The sequence below is a fragment of the Equus przewalskii genome, chromosome 16 (assembly GCF_037783145.1).
Source record: "Equus przewalskii isolate Varuska chromosome 16, EquPr2, whole genome shotgun sequence".
NCBI classification, from domain to species: domain Eukaryota; kingdom Metazoa; phylum Chordata; class Mammalia; order Perissodactyla; family Equidae; genus Equus; species Equus przewalskii.
Window position 1 is genome coordinate 78,235,924 of NC_091846.1, and position 19,172 is coordinate 78,255,095.

At 53.7% G+C, this 19,172-nt stretch overlaps 1 protein-coding gene across 2 annotated transcripts; it reads right to left on the reverse strand.

The window, feature by feature from the left end:
• Positions 1–4,119: 4,119 nt before the first annotated feature.
• Positions 4,120–19,169, reverse strand: LOC103540483 (sperm acrosome-associated protein 7). 2 transcript variants are annotated; one of them, XM_070579274.1, is made up of 8 exons: positions 18,989–19,169; positions 15,911–15,973; positions 13,571–13,672; positions 12,601–12,696; positions 7,015–7,095; positions 6,509–6,697; positions 5,532–5,717; positions 4,120–4,340 (listed from the first exon to the last, which is right to left on the reverse strand). In XM_070579274.1, the coding sequence occupies exons 1-8, from the start codon at positions 19,077–19,079 to the stop codon at positions 4,258–4,260; spliced, it is 891 nt and encodes a 296-aa protein (XP_070435375.1). In that variant the 5' UTR covers positions 19,080–19,169; the 3' UTR covers positions 4,120–4,257. The 2 variants fall into 2 exon arrangements, with proteins under 2 accessions (XP_070435375.1, XP_070435376.1); XM_070579275.1 differs by lacking the exon at positions 5,532–5,717 and having other exon boundaries at positions 18,989–19,167.
• Positions 19,170–19,172: the final 3 nt, after the last annotated feature.

Sequence of the window (19,172 nt, forward strand, 5' to 3'; positions counted from 1 at the left end):
CAGACTGTTTTCCAAAGTGGCTGCCCATTTTGCATTCCCCCTGCCGGGTGTGAGGGTTCCAGTCTCTCCACCTCCTCGCCGACGCTTGTTCACACCTGCTGTCTATCTTTTTGATTATCGCCATGCTAGTGGGTGTGTAGTAGTATGTTGTGATTTTGATTTGCATTTCTCTGATGGCTTGTGATGCTTATTGTAATAGCTTATTGGCTATTTGTACGTCTTCTTTGGAGAACTGTCTATTCAGTTCCTTTGCCCATTTTTATTGGATTATTTGTGGCTTTTTTTAAAAAAATCGGCACCTGAGCTAACAACTGTTGCCACTCTTTTTTTTTCTTCTGCTTTTTCTCCCCAAATCCCCTCAGTACATAGTTGCATATTTTAGTTGTGGGTCCTTCAAGTTGTGGCATGTGGGATGCCACCTCAGCATGGCCTGATGAGCAATGTCATGTCCGTGACCAGGATCCAAACTGGTGAAACCCTGGGCTGCCAAAGCAGAGCGCGCGAACTTAACCCCGGATTATTTGTGTTATTGTTGAGTTGTAATAGATTTTTTTCTGTTCTAGATACAAGTCCCTTATCAGATATATGATTGCAAAAAAATCTCTCCTATTTTGTGGGTTCTCTTTCAATTTCTTCAAGGTGTAGATGTAGATACATTTTGTAAGGTATTCTTTTTTTTTTTTTTTTTATTGTCAGGACTTCAGCGCTGAATTCAGTGAGGAGACGAATTCAGCCCAGCATGCCTCCAACGTTCTTAGAGCACTTGGCGATTTGTAAATTGTTTCCGTGCATGTAATGTGATTGAACCCCCACCACAGCGCTGGGAGGGAGGCGACCCCTCCGCCTGGTCTCCACTCAGAGATAGCAGGTGACTTTCCTGTTGTCACTCTCATGGTCTTTGGTGACCTCAAATGCCAGCAGGCCTTCCAATCCAGAGGCCAGGGTCTTCCTACTAAAGGTTTTAAACTCAGGACCGCCACTATCCGCCAAGCAGGACGTATGGATGTGGTCGATTTACCCAGCAGCCCTGCCCCCAGGTTAAAAAAAACCCTGCCATTGAATTTGCCATCTGAGCCACTTTTCAGTGAGCAGTTCAGTAGTGTCAAGTATATTGACGTTGTCGTACAACGGACGTCCAGAGAGTGGGAGCTCTGTCACCTGCCAGGGGCCCAACGCACTGACTCAGCTGTTTGGGCAGCTGTCACTTAGAGTGGAAACATTTGTAAGTGGTTTCCAAACACTTTCAGGTCTTGAAAATGGCTGCAATGAGAGATGTTACAAGGATCAGAGGTGGAACCTGGGAAGGAAAATGTCAGCACGTCTGTTCAACCTGCGGCAAGGTAATGAAAGGAATTTTTACTTATTTTGTCTTACCTGGGGGCAGGGCTGCTGGGTAAATCGACCACATCCATACGTCCTGCTTGGCGGATAGTGGCGGTCCTGAGTTTAAAACCTTTAGTAGGAAGACCCTGGCCTCTGGATTGGAAGGCCTGCTGGCATTTGAGGTCACCAAAGACCATGAGAGTGACAACAGGAAAGTCACCTGCTATCTCTGAGTGGAGACCAGGCGGAGGGGTCGCCTCCCTCCCAGCGCTGTGGTGGGGGTTCAATCACATTACATGCACGGAAACAATTTACAAATCGCCAAGTGCTCTAAGAACGTTGGAGGCATGCTGGGCTGAATTCGTCTCCTCACTGAATTCAGCGCTGAAGTCCTGACACCCAGCACCTCCGAATGCGGCTGTATTTGGAGACAGGCCTTTAACGAGGAGATTAAGCAAAACGAGGCCATTAGGATGGGCCCTACTCCCTGTGACTGGTGTCCTCTAATGAGAGGGGATTTGGACGCCCGCAGAAATGCCGGGAATGCATCCACAGGGCAGGGACCAGGTGAGGACACAGGGAGAAGACGGCCGTCTGCAAGCCAAGGAGAGAGGCCTCAGAGGAAACCCGCTCTGCCCTTGGTCTTGGGCTTCCAGCCACCAGAACTGCCAGACAATGAATTTCTGTTGGTGAAGCCCCCTAGTCGGCGGCACTTTGTCGCGGCAGCTTGAGCAAACCAACACAAGAGTCAAGTAGGGAATAAAACTAGAAAATGACGACACTGAAACGTCCGCTTACTGATAGAGGGCTGCAGAATGGTGTTGCAGAAACAGAGCAGGCCTGGGATCAGAGACGTTTGCATCCTGCTCTGCCACCGACTTACTCAGTGACTGGTGAGTAGTGTGTCCTCTCTCTCCCTTAGTTTCCTGGGATCGCGGGGTGAGATGAAAGTCCTCGAAGGGCCATGCCACCACAAACACTCTCTGATTCCAATCCTCGGTCCTCTGTCTTACAGTTGACTTGAGGACCTTGGGGAAGGAGAGGAGAGGCGGTCTGTGTCTCTTGAGAAGAGCCTACAGCCAGCAACTACAAAAGAAATGGTTTCTTGTAATTCAGTCTCCAATAGCCTTTAAAAGTGGCATTTCACAAGGAGTACCAATCCATTGCTAAGACCACACAAAGGAAGCAGAAGTTCTCGCTCCAGGGTTGTTCTGACACATGATTCACGAACGTCCCCAGACCTGCCATTCTGGGGAAATGAATGTTGAAATGTAAAGATGCTGGGGCCGGCCCAGTGGCATAGTGGTCAAGCTCCTGTGCTCTGCTTCAGTGGTCTTGGGTTCGCAGCTTTGGATTCCGGGTGTGGACCTGCACACCACTCATCAAGCCATGCTCTGGTGGCGTCCGACATACAAAATAGAGGAAGACTAGCACAGATCTTAGCTCAAGGACAATCATCCTCAAGCAAAAAGAGGAAGATTGGCAACAGATGTTAGTTCAGGGCCAATCTTCCTCATTAAAAAAAAAAGTGAAAATGTTAAAATCCCATATTTTAACCCAAATAACACTTTCCAGCCTGGTCACCTCAATGTGCTGATCAGAGGTAGGGCTCATCCACAGCCAGAACCAGTTTGGAAATGAAACCTTGGAAGAAACTTTGACAGTTTTAGAAAGAAAGGTTCTTGTCGTCCCCCAGAAAATGCTGGTGAGTCAAATCCTTTGCAGCTGAAACACTGATGGCAACAAGGTTCACTTGTTCGAAGAACAGTCCAGCTTCGTACGGACTTTCCATTCTCTCTTAGCCACAGCCTCTTTCATTTTGATAAGCCGGAATTCCAGTGCATGAAAATTACTTGAAATTGGGTCATTTCCTGGTGATTGGAAAACTGTTTTTCTCTTAGAGGTCTTGGCTTCGTTCAGGGATGATATTCCACCCTCGAGGTTGCACGCTGGTCATAAATGGCCCGGCCACACTGAGGTGGGATGTCGGCCCCGGCTTTCCACAGGAGTCAACCCTCATGGCTCCCTGGAACGCTGTTCCGTCTCCACACCCAGGGAACCCAACATGCGTTTCTGAGCTTTCCTGAGGCAACGAGATGGCCTGTGCATGTGCATGCACACTGTGCACACGTGCGTGCGCGTTCTGCAGGGGCCTGCAGCAGCGGGAGGCACGGGACAGCTGATGATCGGGCCTTCAGAGTCTCTTCAGGGATGGAATTATTCACAGGGTGTGAGGGTTAGTTCCATGTGTCAGCTTGACTGGGCCACAGGGTACTCAGATACTTGGTCAAACATTATTCTGGGTGTTTCCATGAGGTTGTTTTGGATCAGATTAACACTGAAATGAGTAGACTGAGTAAAGCAGATGGCTCTCCCTGATGTGGGTGGGCCTTATCCAAGCAGTTGAAGGCCTGAATAGAACAAAAGGCTGACCCTCCCCCAAATAAGAGGGAAATTCCTTCTGCCTGATGGCCTGCCAACTGGGACGTTGGCCTTTTCCTGCCTTTAGACTCAAGCTAAGGCATTGGCTCTTCCTGAGTCTCCAGCTTGCCGACTTGTCAGCCTCCATAATGGTGCGACCCGATTCTTTGTGATAGCTCTCTTTCTGTATTTACATATACATCCTGTTGGTGCCGTTTCTCTGGAGAACCCCGAGGATGACACAGGCTCTGGGAAGACATTTCTTCGAAGCTCATCCTGTTAGACGATAGCAAGCTTTGGATGCTGTGATTTTTCAGGCTCAATTAGATTTTTACTTCTTTTTTTGTTTAAGGAAAAAACCACATTGCCTCTAACTTAGTATTTAAATATGTTCATTTTATTTGGCAGTCTTTGAACAAAAAGCTTCTTCTTTACACAGAAGGGTCAGTGCTTCTGTTATATTTTCTTCCTGGCGGTGGGAGTGAGTGGGGCCCTTCGGGGGGTCCTGCTGTCTCAGTTCAGGCTCTGTTTCCTCTTGTGGTGTTTAGCTCCTTTGGACAAACTTTTATGCTTGTTTCTTTGCTTGAGAGTGTCTCCTGTTTGGAAAGAGGAGATCTTCTTGAGACATTCGAGGTGTTCCTTTGAGCCTGCATTTCAGCCCCTCCCGCTGCTCTCTCATGTGGGTGAGCACTGAGCTCGGCCGTGGGGCTGGGAGACTCAGGAGCACGGGCCTGAGGTGGTGCTGGATCTCCTCCTTGGTCATCCCTGACCCAGGACAATGCTTTCCTCGGGGTCCTTCAGGTGCGGCCCTCCCGCCGGTCCTGGGGCTAAGAGCTCCACAAACATCACCTCATTCACCCCTTGGCCCCCCTATGAGGCAGGTGCTCTGAGTACCTCACTTTGAGGACGAAGAAGCTGAGGCTTAGGACGTGCTGTCACTTGCCCAAGGTCACCCCATAGTGACAACTCATTTGGGGCTGGGTCCAAATCCTGCACTCTGAGCCACTGCCCAGCTCCCACGAGTGGTGAGTCTGACCCTGTGGGTCCACACAGAGAGGAGCAGCTCGGTGAGCGCCACTCTTCAGTTCCCCAGAGGACCGGGTGACTGGAAGGAGAGGGAAGAAGAGAGAGTCCTTGCAGGGGGTGGGGAATGAGGCCAGTGGGGCATTCTGAGTCTAAGGTGCTGGACGTCACCTGGAGATGCTCAGAGGATGTTAAAGATGCAGGACAGAATCCTAGAGAGGTCGGGGCTCACATGGGCATTGATGGCATGGAGGGAGAAGCGGAAAGTACGGGCTTAGGTGAGGGGGACAGTGAGCGAGGTGGGGAGAGAAGAGAACTGGCAGGGTCTTGGGGTAGGGGGTGCCGCAGCCGGAGGAGGAGCAGCAGGGAGGTGGGAGGAGCCAGGTGGAGGTGGTCACAGGGATGGAGGAGGGGTGTCTGAGGGCCAGGCTGCCATCTGCTCTCCCCAGCTAGTCTGTCCCCTTCAATGTCTCATTTCCTCTGCATCTACCTCAAAACCCAGAGGGCCTGCTCTGAGCTCTGCTGGGCTGGGCGGTCCCCTCCCCTCTCAGGGACAGCCCACTGTGGAGCCACTCCTGTGATGTCATATCTGGGGGCTTAAGGACTCTCGTTCCTCCCCGTCCCTGCATTGCTGGACCCCAAGCCCTGGATGCCCCACTGTCTTTCCTGGAGTTCCCACTGCCTGTCCCCCAGCACATAGGCACGGGGCTCACTTACAGTGGCCCCGTCATGGGAGAGGCCCTGTCTCTAGACACTTGACTTACGGGAGACCTTATCATTCTCCTGTAGGAGCACTCGCGTCCCAGGGAGCTGGGATTTGCCAAAGCCCCCCTTGACATCTGTATCTGGAGCAGCGGGAATTGGCTGGTGAAGGACGGGCTGGTAAACTTGCAGCAGGCTGAGCGACCACTGACCTCCCTCTCTTCCCCTGCTTGTGTCGGCCGGTCCTGCTGTGGGAGGAGGTGCAGACCATGGGGCCCGGGGTTTCAGGGCCCAGGCCTGGCTCTGACCCCGTCAATTCTGAAGGGGGGGGTCCACTTCAGAGCAGCTCCCGGCCTGTGCTTGGCAGCAGCTTGTGCAACTGGGAGGCCCCTAGTGACGTGTCTGGGACCCCATCCTCGTTGGCATTTAAACCAGGACGAGACGGCAGGCTGCCTCCTCTAGCATGATCGGGGCTGGAGGAGCAGGAATAGTCGGGACCCAGAAGTTTCCCAACAGGCTGGAACAGTGGGGCACATCTAGCCCCTAGAATGTGGGCTCTGTGAGGGCAGGGCTGTCTGTGTCTGCAGGGATAAATCTCGAGAACTGAGAACAGGGCCGGCACAGAGTAGGTGCTCAAGAAACATCAGATGAAGGTTGAATGAAGGTGACCGGGTGTAAACGTTTGGTCCTGCGCTTGGATCTACAAAAAGCCGACTGACGTGGCCTAGCACAGCCCGTGTCCCAAGGCCTCAGTAGTTTCACTGACATCAGCTTGAAAGTGATGGTGCGACGTGTCCCTGAAACCAATGCAGACTTAGGGTCGTGGGCAGATGTGTGGCGTGCGGAATGCTGGGTGTGGGTTAGAGCCAGCAACGTGTCCACGGAGGTCTGCCTCGGGGGGACAGGAGGACGGGAGGAGGACTGGCCTGGAGAAGAGGCTCGGAGGTGTTCCGGAAAGTTCCAGGGAGAAGTGTGGGGCTTGGGGGAGAAGCCACGGGAGGACATGCTTGGGCCAACCTCAGCAGTTAGGAAGTCGTACCTGAGAAGGCAGTGAGGAGGGGTGGGAGGGGAGGACCCCCCCCCGATGTGAGACTCAGCCCCAGGTAGGAGGCCGCCTGCAGCGAGGGCCGTCTCACGGAGGTTGGGGACCTCCCGGGCCTGGGCACCAGGGCCAGGCAACCTCCGCAACACGGGTGTGTGACAGTGGCCTCAGGAGTCCCGGTTGATCCTGGGAAAGAGGAGATGCCCCTCGCTCAGTTTGGCTGGGAGGGGGAGGGGACATCGTGTACTCGGCCCAGGACTCCTCGGATCTGGACTCGGTGGGCCGGGTGTCCCGTATGGACAGCCACCAGGAGACTCCTGTGCGGCTCCCTGCTGCTCTCCCCAGGGCCTGACCATGCCACCTGCTCCTTCAGGGAGCTGTTCACAAGGCACGTGGTCCCCGGGGCAGACGTGTTCCTTCTCTTCACACCAGGGGAAAAACCCCTGCATGAGGAGCCATCCTCACACTTATCTGTCACCAAGGTGGCCCCGAGTTCTGTTTACCTAAAGCGCTTCGAAGGTGGTCAATGATGTTTTCCAGAGCTGCTAGGCTTTTAATCTGAAAAAGTCTTTCTTTCTCCTTTTCTGTGGGAAAAATTAAGCATAATGATCAAGGTTTGACAAACAATTACAGTTTAATTCCAACCTTGTGTTTTTCCTCTCAACGGGGCCGTCTGGTGCTCCACCCCTGCTCCTTGCTTCTCCCCTGTGCTGTCTTCCGAGTCCCTGGGTCCTTCCGTCAGCCTCCCATTGCCCTCCCCGTCAGTTAGGAAAGGTGCTGGAGCACCAGCTGAATTTCCTTTGTCAACACATACTCTGTCTACGCATCAACAAGTACACAGCAAGTCACGCGTGCACGTCTTCTCCCTCATCCTCCATCCCATCAGGGGACATCGGTTAGAGTTTGACAGGTATCAGTAAGAAACCAAATATAAAAGACTGGCTAAAGAAGATCTAACACCAAGAAAAGGAGAATTTTCACTGTAAGTACCATCACACCTCTTACTGGCATAAGGGAACCGATCCAGCCCAGGAAACTGAGTGAGTGAGCTTCCAAGAGGTTCCCTCACTCAGCAACATAAGAACAGCAAAGACCCCTCTCCAGCTGGTGACGGCATCTACAAGAAGCCCGCAGCCAACAGCGTACATCACGGCACAAAGCCGAACCGGTTCCCCCTGAGGCCTGGGAGGAGCCAAGGATGCTCCCTTCGTCCACTTCTATCCAAAACCTTCCTGGGGGTCCTGGCCAGCACAATCAGGCAAGTAAAATAAACAAAATGCACAAATGTCAGAAACGAAGAAGTAAAATCTGTCCTTATTTGTTGATGTGATTGTTTACCTAGAAAAATTGTAGACAATCTACAAAAAAGCTTCCATCCTCTTAGTGTAGAGTCCTGGGCCCAGGACAAATTCTGGTGCGTTTTCTCAGGTGGAGGGTTTTAATTCTCCGGCTCCTCCCACAGCAGGGGGTCTTCGCCTGAGTCCAGAGTGCCAGCGTTTGTTACTCCTCTCTCCCAGAGGGAGAGTCTGCTTCCTCTCTTTCCCAGCATAAAGTAAATAAAGAGAGAAAGCACAGCTCTTCCTTACAGTAGAGTTCAAACCAAGAAATGTAGAAGGAATGATGGAAATAGAAAGTCAATTTTTGGCAAATACTCCAGTCACCATTTTTGCAGGTAAAAAGCAAAAAAGCTATATTAGGGGGCTGGCCCCATGGCCTAGTGGTTAAGTTGGGTGCACTCTGCTTTGGCAGCCTGGGTTCAGTTCCCCAGCGTAGACCTATGCCACTTGTTGGCAGCTATGCTGTGGTGGTGACCCAGATGCAAAAAAAATGAAAGCAAATGAAAATAAATTAGTAGGTGAAAACATGATGAGAAATAGGATATTTTCACAGTCTGAAGGTATCTCCCCACAAGATACTAATTATTAACAAATGAAAGAAATATTAACTTGATTATGGAAAAACCAATTATCCACCGCTCTAAATAAGTGATCGAAGTAACCTTCTCCCGTAATGAGACATGTCTTCATCACGTGGATCCTCCTGTGCTGCATGGAGACAGGCTCAGCATCACTTCTTCAACATTCTCGCCAAAAATGCCTAACCTGGATCTAGTCGTGGGGAAAATCCAGGCAAACCCAGATTGAAAGTGATTCTACAAAATAACCAGCCGGTTCTCTTCAAGGCCATGAAAGACAAAAATGGACCAGGGGACCTTCTAGATTGGAGGAGACTAAAGTGACATGACAGGTGAGTGCAATGTGGAATCCTGGATGGATCCCAGAACCAAAAAAAAAGACGTTAGTAAGGTAGTTGGCACAATTTGAGTCAGGTCTGTAGGTTACTTAGCAGCATCGCCTCTTCGAGGTCCTGGTTTTAGTCCATAGTTGTACTCGAGTTGTGTAGGATGCTAACACCCAGGATGCCAGGCGAAGGAGCACAGGAAACTCTGTGCTGCTTTCACAGATTTGGATAAGTCTAAAATCATTTCGCCATGGAAACGGTTTTAAACGCTTGCACACTCCTTGTTTTACCCGCCTTGCTGTTTGCCTGCTACTCAGTCCCCAGGCACGCCAACAGCGCGTCTGTCCCCTGGGAATCCTGCATGCGCGCACACACACAGCAGCCCACTTCTGCTTACAAATAGCCAGAGGCACTCGTCTCTCTACAACTGAGTATTGCAGATACACAGGGACCATCCTAATCTTTGCTGAGGATGGCGGTGCTCCATCCCGCTCAGCAATTTCCTTCCTGTTCTCTCTGCAGCTGGGAGTGAGAGCCACAGGCAGCCTTGGTGTCCCTCCCCAGAGAGTGAAGAAGCCGCCTGTCTAGATCTCAGGGACTTCATCTGCCTCTGCAGGTGCCAGTGGCACCATCAGTTCCCTGTAACTGGCCCATCAGACCTCTTGCCCGTGGCCCCGCCCTTCTCGCAGCGCTCCCTTTAGGCTTCTATTGTGACCAAACTAAAATGCTGACAGGCTTTCGTGAAACACTCTGACTACCTCTTCGCACCATCTCAGTCTGTCCTGCCTGGGTGTTAGTTCCCAATCCACCTCCAGCCCGTGAGTGATATGGGTGATCCCTGAACTGAGTGGTGCCTCAGTTTTTCCACCTGAAAAATACAGGAGTGGGGCTAGAAGAATTTTGCTCTCTAGCTAGGTGGAGCACAGTCCACTTTTGCCACCCGCAAGCTGCTGCCAACATAGGAGTTCTTCTCTAGCTGAACTACACTCAAAATAGTCTAAGTGATTAAGATGACGGACAGCTGTGAAAGCAATGTTTTAGAGTGGCAGCCAACCGCAGTCCTCACCTGATCTGCCCTCCCCCAACCCAGGACTTTCCTGTCATTCACACCATTCCTGACGTCCTGCAGCCTGGGCCAGGGGCAGAGCATTGCTTACAGAGAGGAGGAAATGTTTGGATAACAGACGGCTCTGCCTGCGGGCCGGAGATTCTCAAGTGCTGCCTGTGTGTCTTTAAACTCATGGTCTGCTCATCGAGAGTGGGAACACACTGCATGCGTGTGCACTATTTGCATGCTTCAGGGAAGCCCTCATGTCGTGGATGCAGGTCCTTGGAGGAGCACAAGCCATGAGCCTTTCCGGAGACCAAGGGGCCCCTCTGCTTTTCCGTCCAAGCGAAAGTATTTCCAGCTGGCAAATAGGGGCAGGCTGTTGAGCCCAAAGTGCCCGACTTGCTGTCCTCAACCCCAGCATTCTTTTAGGAACCTAACAACAACGAGCTTGGAGCTGTGTTGTAAAATGAGGAGGCTGGGCTAGGGCAGCATCTCAAAACCAAATATGCATCTGCAGCATTGCTGGTTGACAATGTCACTTACCAGAACCTTGGGATTTCTAGGGGAGGGGCACAGGCAAAGGGACACGGTGTGACAGAAGGCTGGGGTCTGGCCTCCTTTCACATGCCATACATATCTGTCTGTCGGTCTTGTGTGTAAGACACTGCCTTTGCTCTGGGGTCGCCGATGGCCAGGGCTTGTGCCAGTGAGCGGTCCTTGACTCTTGGCATGTGGGACACTGGCCATTTGTCAAGAAGCTGGTGGGCCACCACCCGTCCCTACTCATGGAGAAGCCACCTGAAGGACAGGTGCACCAGAGGTGGGTTCTTTGCACCCCAAGCACAGGCAAGTGGCCCGAAGGTTCCACTAACACGGCTGCTGCTGGGACCGGTGGCCTCAAAGCAATGGCGTTCTGGGCTTTTGTTTCATCGGGTGTCAGTTCATCAGGACAGAATGGAGCAGGTTCTGCATGAGATGGTGGCTCGAGGACGCTGCTCTCTGTTCTCCCCACCTTCTTGGCCACCCCCCACCCCCCAGACTGCAGGCCAGCCGCTGTTTGGCCCCCAATTCCCTCCTAGGCTGGCCCTCCCCAACTCTGCCCCAAACTCATCATTTACCTCCGTTTTCTCTCAGTCCCTAAAGCGGCTGGTCTTGGCTTGACGGTTAGGAGTGAAACAATTCAATTAAACAAATTCATTTACATCAAGGTGTGGGTTTGCTTTGGGGCCCAGATAAATCCGGTGCATGTCCCAGCAGCTCAGGGAGCCGCTCAGGGTAGAAGGCTCTGCACAGGCCCTCTGCCCTCTCTCCGGAGGATTGAGGATGCGCACAGTGGTGGTGGGCACTCCCATCTCGAGCGGTCCACACACACACGCACGCACACACACACACACACACGCACGCACACACACACGACACACACACACGCACGCACACACACACGACACACACACACACACACACGCACGCACACACACACGCACACACACACACGCACACACACACACGCACGCACGCACACACACACACACACACACGCACGCACACACACACACGCACGCACACACACACACGCACGCACGCACACACACACACACGCACACACACACACACACGCACACACACACACGCACACACACGACAGGTTTGGGAATTTCACCTTCCCTCTGAGGCCCCTGCCCGGCTGGTGGCTTCTCTGACGGCGGGTTCATCCTACCTGGTCCTCTCTCCCTCACCTTTCAGCCCAGACGCAGCCCCTCCCCTTGACTCTCATCTCAGCCTGTCTCAGGATTTGCAGCGTGTTCTTATTTTCTCCTGTTCTTCAGTGAAGCCAGGGGTAGGATGCAGAGACTGTCCCCAAGGCCACTCCAGCCCACGGGCCGTCCCTTCAGGATAGACTCACCCTGTAACCTCTCCTATTGTGGGCCACTGCCAAAAAGATACCCAGCTATATTTAGTTTATAATCATCAGGCAGCTTGCGGCAGTCCATGAGAGGGCAGGTCCAGAGGCGCCAGAAATAACGGTAACGAGAATCCCATTCTTGTTCCATCCTTCCAGACACCAGAGGCTGGCTCACTGGAGGAGACTGGGAAATGGGCTGAAATGCAGGTTCTGGGCCCGCCTGCAGAGCCACTCGGTGGGGCTCAGGAATCTGTATTTGAGTCAGTTCGCGGCCCCCAGGCCAGGTGCACCATGGGCTGGGGAGCTGTGACCTGGTCCCGCCTCTCAGCCCCCCACGGGGTCCCACACGGGTGACCCACAGACGACACATGCTCTTTCTTTAGTGGGGTCTTTAGGGTGAGGAAAAGATCTGTTGCCCCTCAGGATGCCAGCTCCCCAGTCTCGGAGGCTTGGCACACTGGTTTTCATTTCCACGAGCTCGTCTGTTAGAGGGATGCTTTTCCTCTCTCCTGGGGACACCCCTGAGGGGGACACTCTGGGCTCTCACCGCCCCACCTACCCCAGGGGAGGAGCAGTGACAACTGAAAGTTTGGGAAGGAAGGACGGTGGCAGCGCCTTCCTCTCCCTGTGGCATCCGCCTGCCGGGACGACATTTCTGTCCCCCTCCTCTAGGCTCTGGGTTCCCAGGGTCAGACACCCTGCAGGGGGTGGGGAGCAGGGCGTCCCTCAGCCCCGACAGAGACCTGGGAAATCCACCTCACCCAGTGGAGCAGCCGTGCTCCCCCGTGCTTTCCATCCTCCATAAAGGAGGTGTCTCCGTCGGCACCTGTCTGCCTCCTCTGGCCTCCCCACCACGTTCTGACTTGGGCAGGGGAGTTACGGGGTTGCATTTACCATCAGAGGGAAGTCTGTCCTCTTTCCCAGAAGAGAATTGCTTTACTTGATGCTTCTTATGAGTACCGGCCAGAAGACTTATTTTAGTACCGGCTTCTTTGATGAAAAGCATGGAAAAAAATGGGGGAGAACATGAATGTACACTCTTATAAGCACTGTGGGCCATGCTTTAAACCGCTAGCGGGGAATGCTAGCAGAGCTTTCGGTTCTACTGAACACGTGCGTTGGAAGTTACTGTGTAAACAGAATCGGGCTTCATCTGACCGCGCCTGAACCCAGCGGCACAGGCCTCGGCAGACTTTGGGGGAGCTCACCCTAGGAACTGGAATTTACATCTGGATGCAAAATTTCAAGAAAATACTGGACGTCCCTGCTGCTGAGTGCGTTTCCACGCACTGTCTGTGGCTTCCTGATACCCGGCTCCCGCCCAAGCGAGTGTCAATCAAATGCACTGCCCCGGTCCTCAGGATGCTGTCTGGAACAGCAGAAGCTGCGCTTTGGAGAAGCGTGTTCTTCGTGTTGCTCGCTGCTGGCCGTGTGGCCTGGGGCAGATCCTTTCTCAGACCCCACTTTTATCCCCTGTTGAGTGGGGGTGTCACTGCAGCCGGGCTCTCTCAGGAGCCTCAGGCGAGCATCGGACGTGCTGGCTGGGGAAAGTGCCTATTCTCCTGGGCCCCGTGTTCCTGCAGTGGCTAAACCCCGTTTGCATCCCAAGGGCCTGACCTCCCTTGCACGCGCATCCCAGAGACCAGCCCAGAATAAAGGGAACTTGTCTCTGCTGTCTAGTCTAAGTCCTCAGTCTTGGGAGGTTATAGAAGTGGTTCAGGACAACTGCTGCCTTCGCATCTCCAGGGCTCCTGCCCCAGGAGCAGCTGGCCTTGAAGACCGCTAACACGCTGGGACTGTGCGCGCAAACCACAGACCTCGAGGAATACGTGCAATTATGGGTTTAAAAAAAATGGGTACTTGCCTTTTTCCTTGAATAATCTTGTTGATAACGTTGCTTCTGTCGCTTGTGTTATAGACGCTGATGATTTGCTGTGATCCAGCATCTCTTGGACTAGAATTTCATCTTGGGAAAAGCACATGGGGTCATGTTAAAGCCAGCGATGCAGGATCCACGCCCTTCTGCGCTACGTGGACCTAAGGCAGCCTGTGAATGCGGAAGCTGGAAACAGGGACTCAGGGAGCTCCAAGGAGCACTGGCTTCCCGAAGAACCTTGTCTGGGGCAGGGAGACCGCTGCCTTCCTAAATCATTTCTGAAGACCTGAGACCACCCAGATTCCCTGGACGGTAAACATTGCCCCCAAAGATACGATGCCAGACACCTGGCCCCGGCGTGGTCATGATGCTCCTTCCTGCCCCTGCTGTCACCCTGTCCCTCTCTGAGACTTTCCTCAAGCTTCCCGTGTATGCACGAACCTCTTTCCTCATATCTACACGACGCGGCCTTGTTCTCTTCCTTCCCATCCTCCCGACCTCTCCTAGGAGGCTCTTAACCTGAGAGTCCTGGACTTTGTGTTGGACACACCCGGACCACACTCTGGTTCTGCTCTCACCGGAATGTAATCTTAGACAAGTTTCTCTTGGGCCTTTGGTTTTCTTGTCTGTGAAATGGGGTCTGTTTTTATCTCATTGGGCTTTTTAGGAGGTTCAAATAAAGCAGTGCGTGTAAGAAGCCCTTAACACAGCCCGGTCCGTGGTGGAGGCTGAACGGATAAATGGCAGCACTCAGTCCCTCCATCAGGGCACCCCTGACTATCCCCCTCCATCTGGACACCCCTGACCGTCCCCCTCCATCAGGACACCCCTGACCATCCCCCTCCATCAGGACATCCCTGACCATCCCCCTCCATCAGGGCACCCCTGACCGTCCCCTCCATCAGGACACCCTGACCATCCCCCTCCATCAGGGCACCCCTGACCGTCCCCTCCATCAGGACACCCCTGACCATCCCCCTCCATTCCAGGGCACCCCTGCCTGTCTCCCTCCATCAGGACACCCCTGACCATCCCCCTCCATCAGGACACCCCTGACCATCCCCCTCCATCAGGGCACCCCTGACCGTCCCCCTCCATCAGGACGCCCCTGCCCGTCCCCCTCCATCAGGACGCCCCAGACCTGTCCCCCGGCCAGCATCCCCCGCAGGGCACCCCTGAGCCTCCCTCCCCCTCCCTGTTGCCTGAGTCTCTGCCACATGTAGTTGATGGTGGCCAACCCTCTGCTACAGCCAGCTCTGAGCCAACAGCCTCTGCTGCTCTCATGTGGGTCATCTTTGCTTCTTTGCAGAGATCTGGGTTTCTCACTCAAAGCTTCTGCTTCTACCTTGGAGAAGTGTGGAGCGGGGTGGGGCTGCAGTTCTGGTTCGCTGAGCCCCAGAAAATCACCGGAAATCCCAGTGACTCTATTCTTTCTCACCTTTTCCCAAAGGTTGTTGGGGCTTCGGATGGAGAGGGAGCTGTGTCAGGACTGTAACTCTCCCAACACAATACCCGTCAGACCCGCCAGGAGAGGTGTGAGTCCTCGTCACAGCCACTCCCTGACCTGGAGGAGCTGGATGCTTGCCTGGGGCAGTTCACTGACTAGTGGGGTGGCCTTCGAGTTCCTGCACGTTTTACCTAACCATTTTTAGGGTGTGATAAATATAATTCGGCCTGGATTTGCTTTTCCAAAACGGCTGACGTGGCCGTTGAGCATGCATTGTACATCTGCTTTAAGTATTTGCTGTGTCCCAAAGACAAGAACAATGCCCTTAAGGATAAGGATGTAACTTCCCCCACATTGGCATTTCCTTAAGGATCAGCATCTCTCCCTAAACTAAGCATTGATTGCTGACCTGCTGTACTCACCTTGCGACCACCCACCCTGGGACTACCGACCCGCTGTGTTCATTGAATTGCTGTGCAAACTGCTGTGCTGGCAAAGCAAACTTGTGACTATCGTAAGAGGGACATTCCAGTCATGTGGATACATGCTCATTGATGGTATATAAGCACCCTGCACACCCCTACTTCTTTGGAGTGCTCCATTCCTTTGCAGAAGGACTTTCCCCGGCTACATGGTCCTCAGAGTTGACTCATAATAAGCTCGCCCCAATTTTGATTTTTAGATTGGTTACGGATCATTTGCATTGACAGATGTCTAACTCTGCTGAAACTCACACCTGCTGGGGATGTGAATTTAGTCTCCAACCGGGTCACTTCCCTCCACCCTGCGTAACTTGCATCAGGTGACCCAGGAAAGCCCCACTGCCAATCACTCAGCCCCTCCAAACACAGCCAGATGTTTGCCAGGAGGCAGTTCCTTACCAAATACTGTAGCCAAGTCATCATCCAGATTTCTTAAACTTGGTGGCAATTCAGGACTTGAAGCTGGGGGGAAATAGAGACCCCAGGAGGTTAACAATGTTCATTGAATTTGAGCTGACTTCTCTCTAAATAGATTCGGTTTCTCGGTGCCCCCAGCCTGCTCTAGGGGAGGAGCCCTGCCCGCAGCTCCTGGGACGGGCTCTCCTCTGGAAAGTGGGGCCAGGTGGCTGGGAGGATGGACCACACGTTCGCCGTGTGCTCTGAGCTGACATCTGCTCCGGGGCAGCGCTCACTGGCATCCCTCGGGAAGGCTAAAAACGTCCTGGCTCCCAGGATGACTGTGCCCACGCAAGTGCTGAGGAGGGCCAATGAAGAGGGACATGCGTGTCCTTTTGTAAAAAGCACACTTCTACCTCCTGTGTGCACGTTCCAACAGTGGGTGTGTCTGAAAGAGGAGGCACGTGATCTGGAGAAATGGAGGAAGTGCGGGATGCTGCCTGCTTTGGGGTTCTCTGTTAGGAGGGGGAGGGCCCAGAGAGACTGGCCACCCCGCTTTCTCCTCTTTCATGAGCAGAGCGATTCCAGGTGGTCCCACCGCAGGTAAGACACGAGTCTCATGGGTGAGCAGGCCGGGCCCAGATGTCCATCCTCCATGGGATTCCTGGACTCCTGACCTTAAGCCTTCCTGGCCTCGCTGACCTGAACTGACCGCGCTAGGGGCTGGGCAGCGTGCACTGACTCTGAGCACTGGTTTCCCCTCGGCTGCACCCACCAAGGCACTCCTCCCACTCTGCTTTCTTAGGGCCGCAATGTCCCGGTCCATTCCTGTGACTCAAGGTCAAGGTCAGCCTCTTCCCCCAGCCCCAGGTAGCAGCAGGCTGACCAGAGAGAAGACTGCAGCCCCCAAGGACGGCTGGGCAGGGCCCCTTCCCCTCGCTGCAGCACAGAGCATGCAAGTGGCGTCTGCAGACTCTGAAGTTCCAGCACTAAACCAACGACAAGGCTGATTTTCAAATGGTTTTAATGATGGACAATCTGCATACCAATCGACTCATCTGTGCACACAGGCTGAGAACAATGCAGGGAGAGATGCGGAAAGGCCTGCGCTGCGATGACAATGCTCCCAGTGTGCTGAACTCGTCAGCGAAGCAAACAAAAGTACAGTCTCTTTGGAGGAGACATTAATGAGTCATTAAGAACGGGTACAGCTGCGTGGTGCAAGCACTTTGTTAAAAATATTCTTCTCATTTTGTGTCTGTCCCGTAATTATAATGGAAGTATTGTGCAAGTCAGCCAGTCAGCGCATGCAGAAAAATATTTATGTTTTACAATATCTGCACGGTTTTTAAAGTGCATTGTCAAGTGTGGCTGCTGTACCGCGTTTTGCCTGTTGTCGCCTCTTACTGACAGCCTCAGCTTTAAAACGCCCTGCACCCGCGTTATGACAGTCACCGCTCTGTCTCCGTACGTGCCTGGTGCACATCCCGGCCACCAGGGAAGGCGCACTGTGGAGCTCTGCCGTCTGCCCTGCTGAATTTGGGGAAAACAAGGCTGTACGCTCCTCCATCGCGAGGCCATGGCTCCTGCTCCCTCCTCTCCTCATGGTCAGGCCAGCCCGTGTGGCCCACGGCCACAGTGCCCACCCAGGCAGGAGACCCCAGAGCAGAGTAAGGAAACCCAATGTGCCTTTGAGAGAACCGTTTAGAAACTGCCCTCAACTGTCTTTAAAGCTGGAGAAGTCCCTGAAGGTCACCCAAGGTGCTCACTGTGGGGACGAGGAGAGTGGATCTGGGGAGGGGAGAGGCCGGCTCGGGGCTGCATCAGGGGCCCCCATTTAATCCACGTGCATGGAGCAGTTCCTGAGGATGCTGGGGGCAGGACCACCATCAACAGGAGTGAGCGGCTGGAGGGACGGGAGGCAGCATTGGGGACCACACGTCCCCCATCTGTTACAGACCCACGGGCGCTTCCAGTCCCCAAAGGACCCTGTCCTTGGTAAGTGTCTCAAAACTAAGTTTCCTTAAGAAAAGAAGTTGGGAATGTGAGCTTCTTTCGTGACATCGTCAGGCTCAGGGGACTGCCTGCCTTCTCACCCAGACGGAGGCAGGACTGCCCCCAGTTAGCTCTGGGCTGGTACGGGCAGGATGGAACGCACCACCGGGCTGGCCAGCACGTGCGTGTCCTGCTCCCAGGAGACCCCACGACCGTGGGTGACTCTTCAGGGCCAGCTGGTCCAACCGAGGCAGCTGGGGTGGGTCACCCTGTCAGGCCTCTTCCTTGAGCTTCCGTCCTCGGTGACCTCTGAGGAAGGTGGAAGGCAGAGGGGGAGCAGGTGGTCTGAGCAGGCAGCTTCCTGGCAGGAAGGGGGGCTGTGGAGGCCCCAACCCCTTTCTGGCACCTTCTGCCCACTCTGCCAGCGAGTCACATCCTGGAAGGCCGTCCCCGGCCACTGTCTCATCATTCCTCAACGCGGACGTGGTCAGGACAAGGTGATGGAGCCCAGGCATTCGGACTCTGCTCGGGTGGGACTGGAGCCAGCGCCCATGAAAGGACCCTCTGACACCGGGAGGGGTTCGGATGCAGCCGGGCATTAGCGGATGGACAGGCTTCTGTTCACTTTGTTAGTGTTTCAACGACATTGTAGGATGTAAAAGGAAAATGCCCTTATCTGTTAGCAAGGAAACATTTACAGAAATAGTGAGGCATCTTGGACGGTGCTAGAATGCTCGCAAGCACAGCAGAAGGGCGTTTGTGGAGAAAAACAAGACGGCAAAACGTCCGGAATTGAAACTGGGTGATGGAGGGTGTAACCAATTCCGCTGCTTTTGGGTCAGTTAGAAATTCCCACAATAAGACATGAAGAAAAAAATGTACACCACTCTCCCATGGAGTCCTGGATCTTGAAAAAGGCTTTAAAGATAGAAGAACTTTTCAACTTATCCCTTTCCCCCAGGGTGCGGGGGGAATGCTCAATTCAGAGAGACTGGGAAGGCACAGGCCAGGGGGAGCAGGAGGTGGGGCCACCTGGCTTACTTGAGGTGCAGGTGCTCTATCCATCACGACCCCGCGGTGACGTACCTGCCAACGCTCTTAAGTGCTGGAGCTCAGCTTCCTGCCAGCAGTACAGCAGCAGGGCCAAGAGCGCCAGCATTCCTCTACTTGCTGCCATGCTCCCTCCCGCTGAAGGAGGGAGAGGAGGACCTCCTCCTGAAGGCCCCTCTGCTACCCGCCTCTGTCTCCAGGATACTGTGGAATGTCAGGG

Excerpts from the sequence above, each read along its gene's own strand:
- LOC103540483 (XM_070579274.1), bottom strand. The coding sequence starts at position 19,079 with ATGGCAGCAAGTAGAGGAATGCTGGCGCTCTTGGCCCTGCTGCTGTAC. Across the intron at positions 13,673-15,910 it reads TGACTTGGCTACAGTATTTG|ATGAAATTCTAGTCCAAGAG; the intron begins GTAAGGAACTGC and ends GCTTTTCCCAAG. Across the intron at positions 6,698-7,014 it reads CCACCTTCGAAGCGCTTTAG|GATCAACCGGGACTCCTGAG; the intron begins GTAAACAGAACT and ends CCTCTTTCCCAG.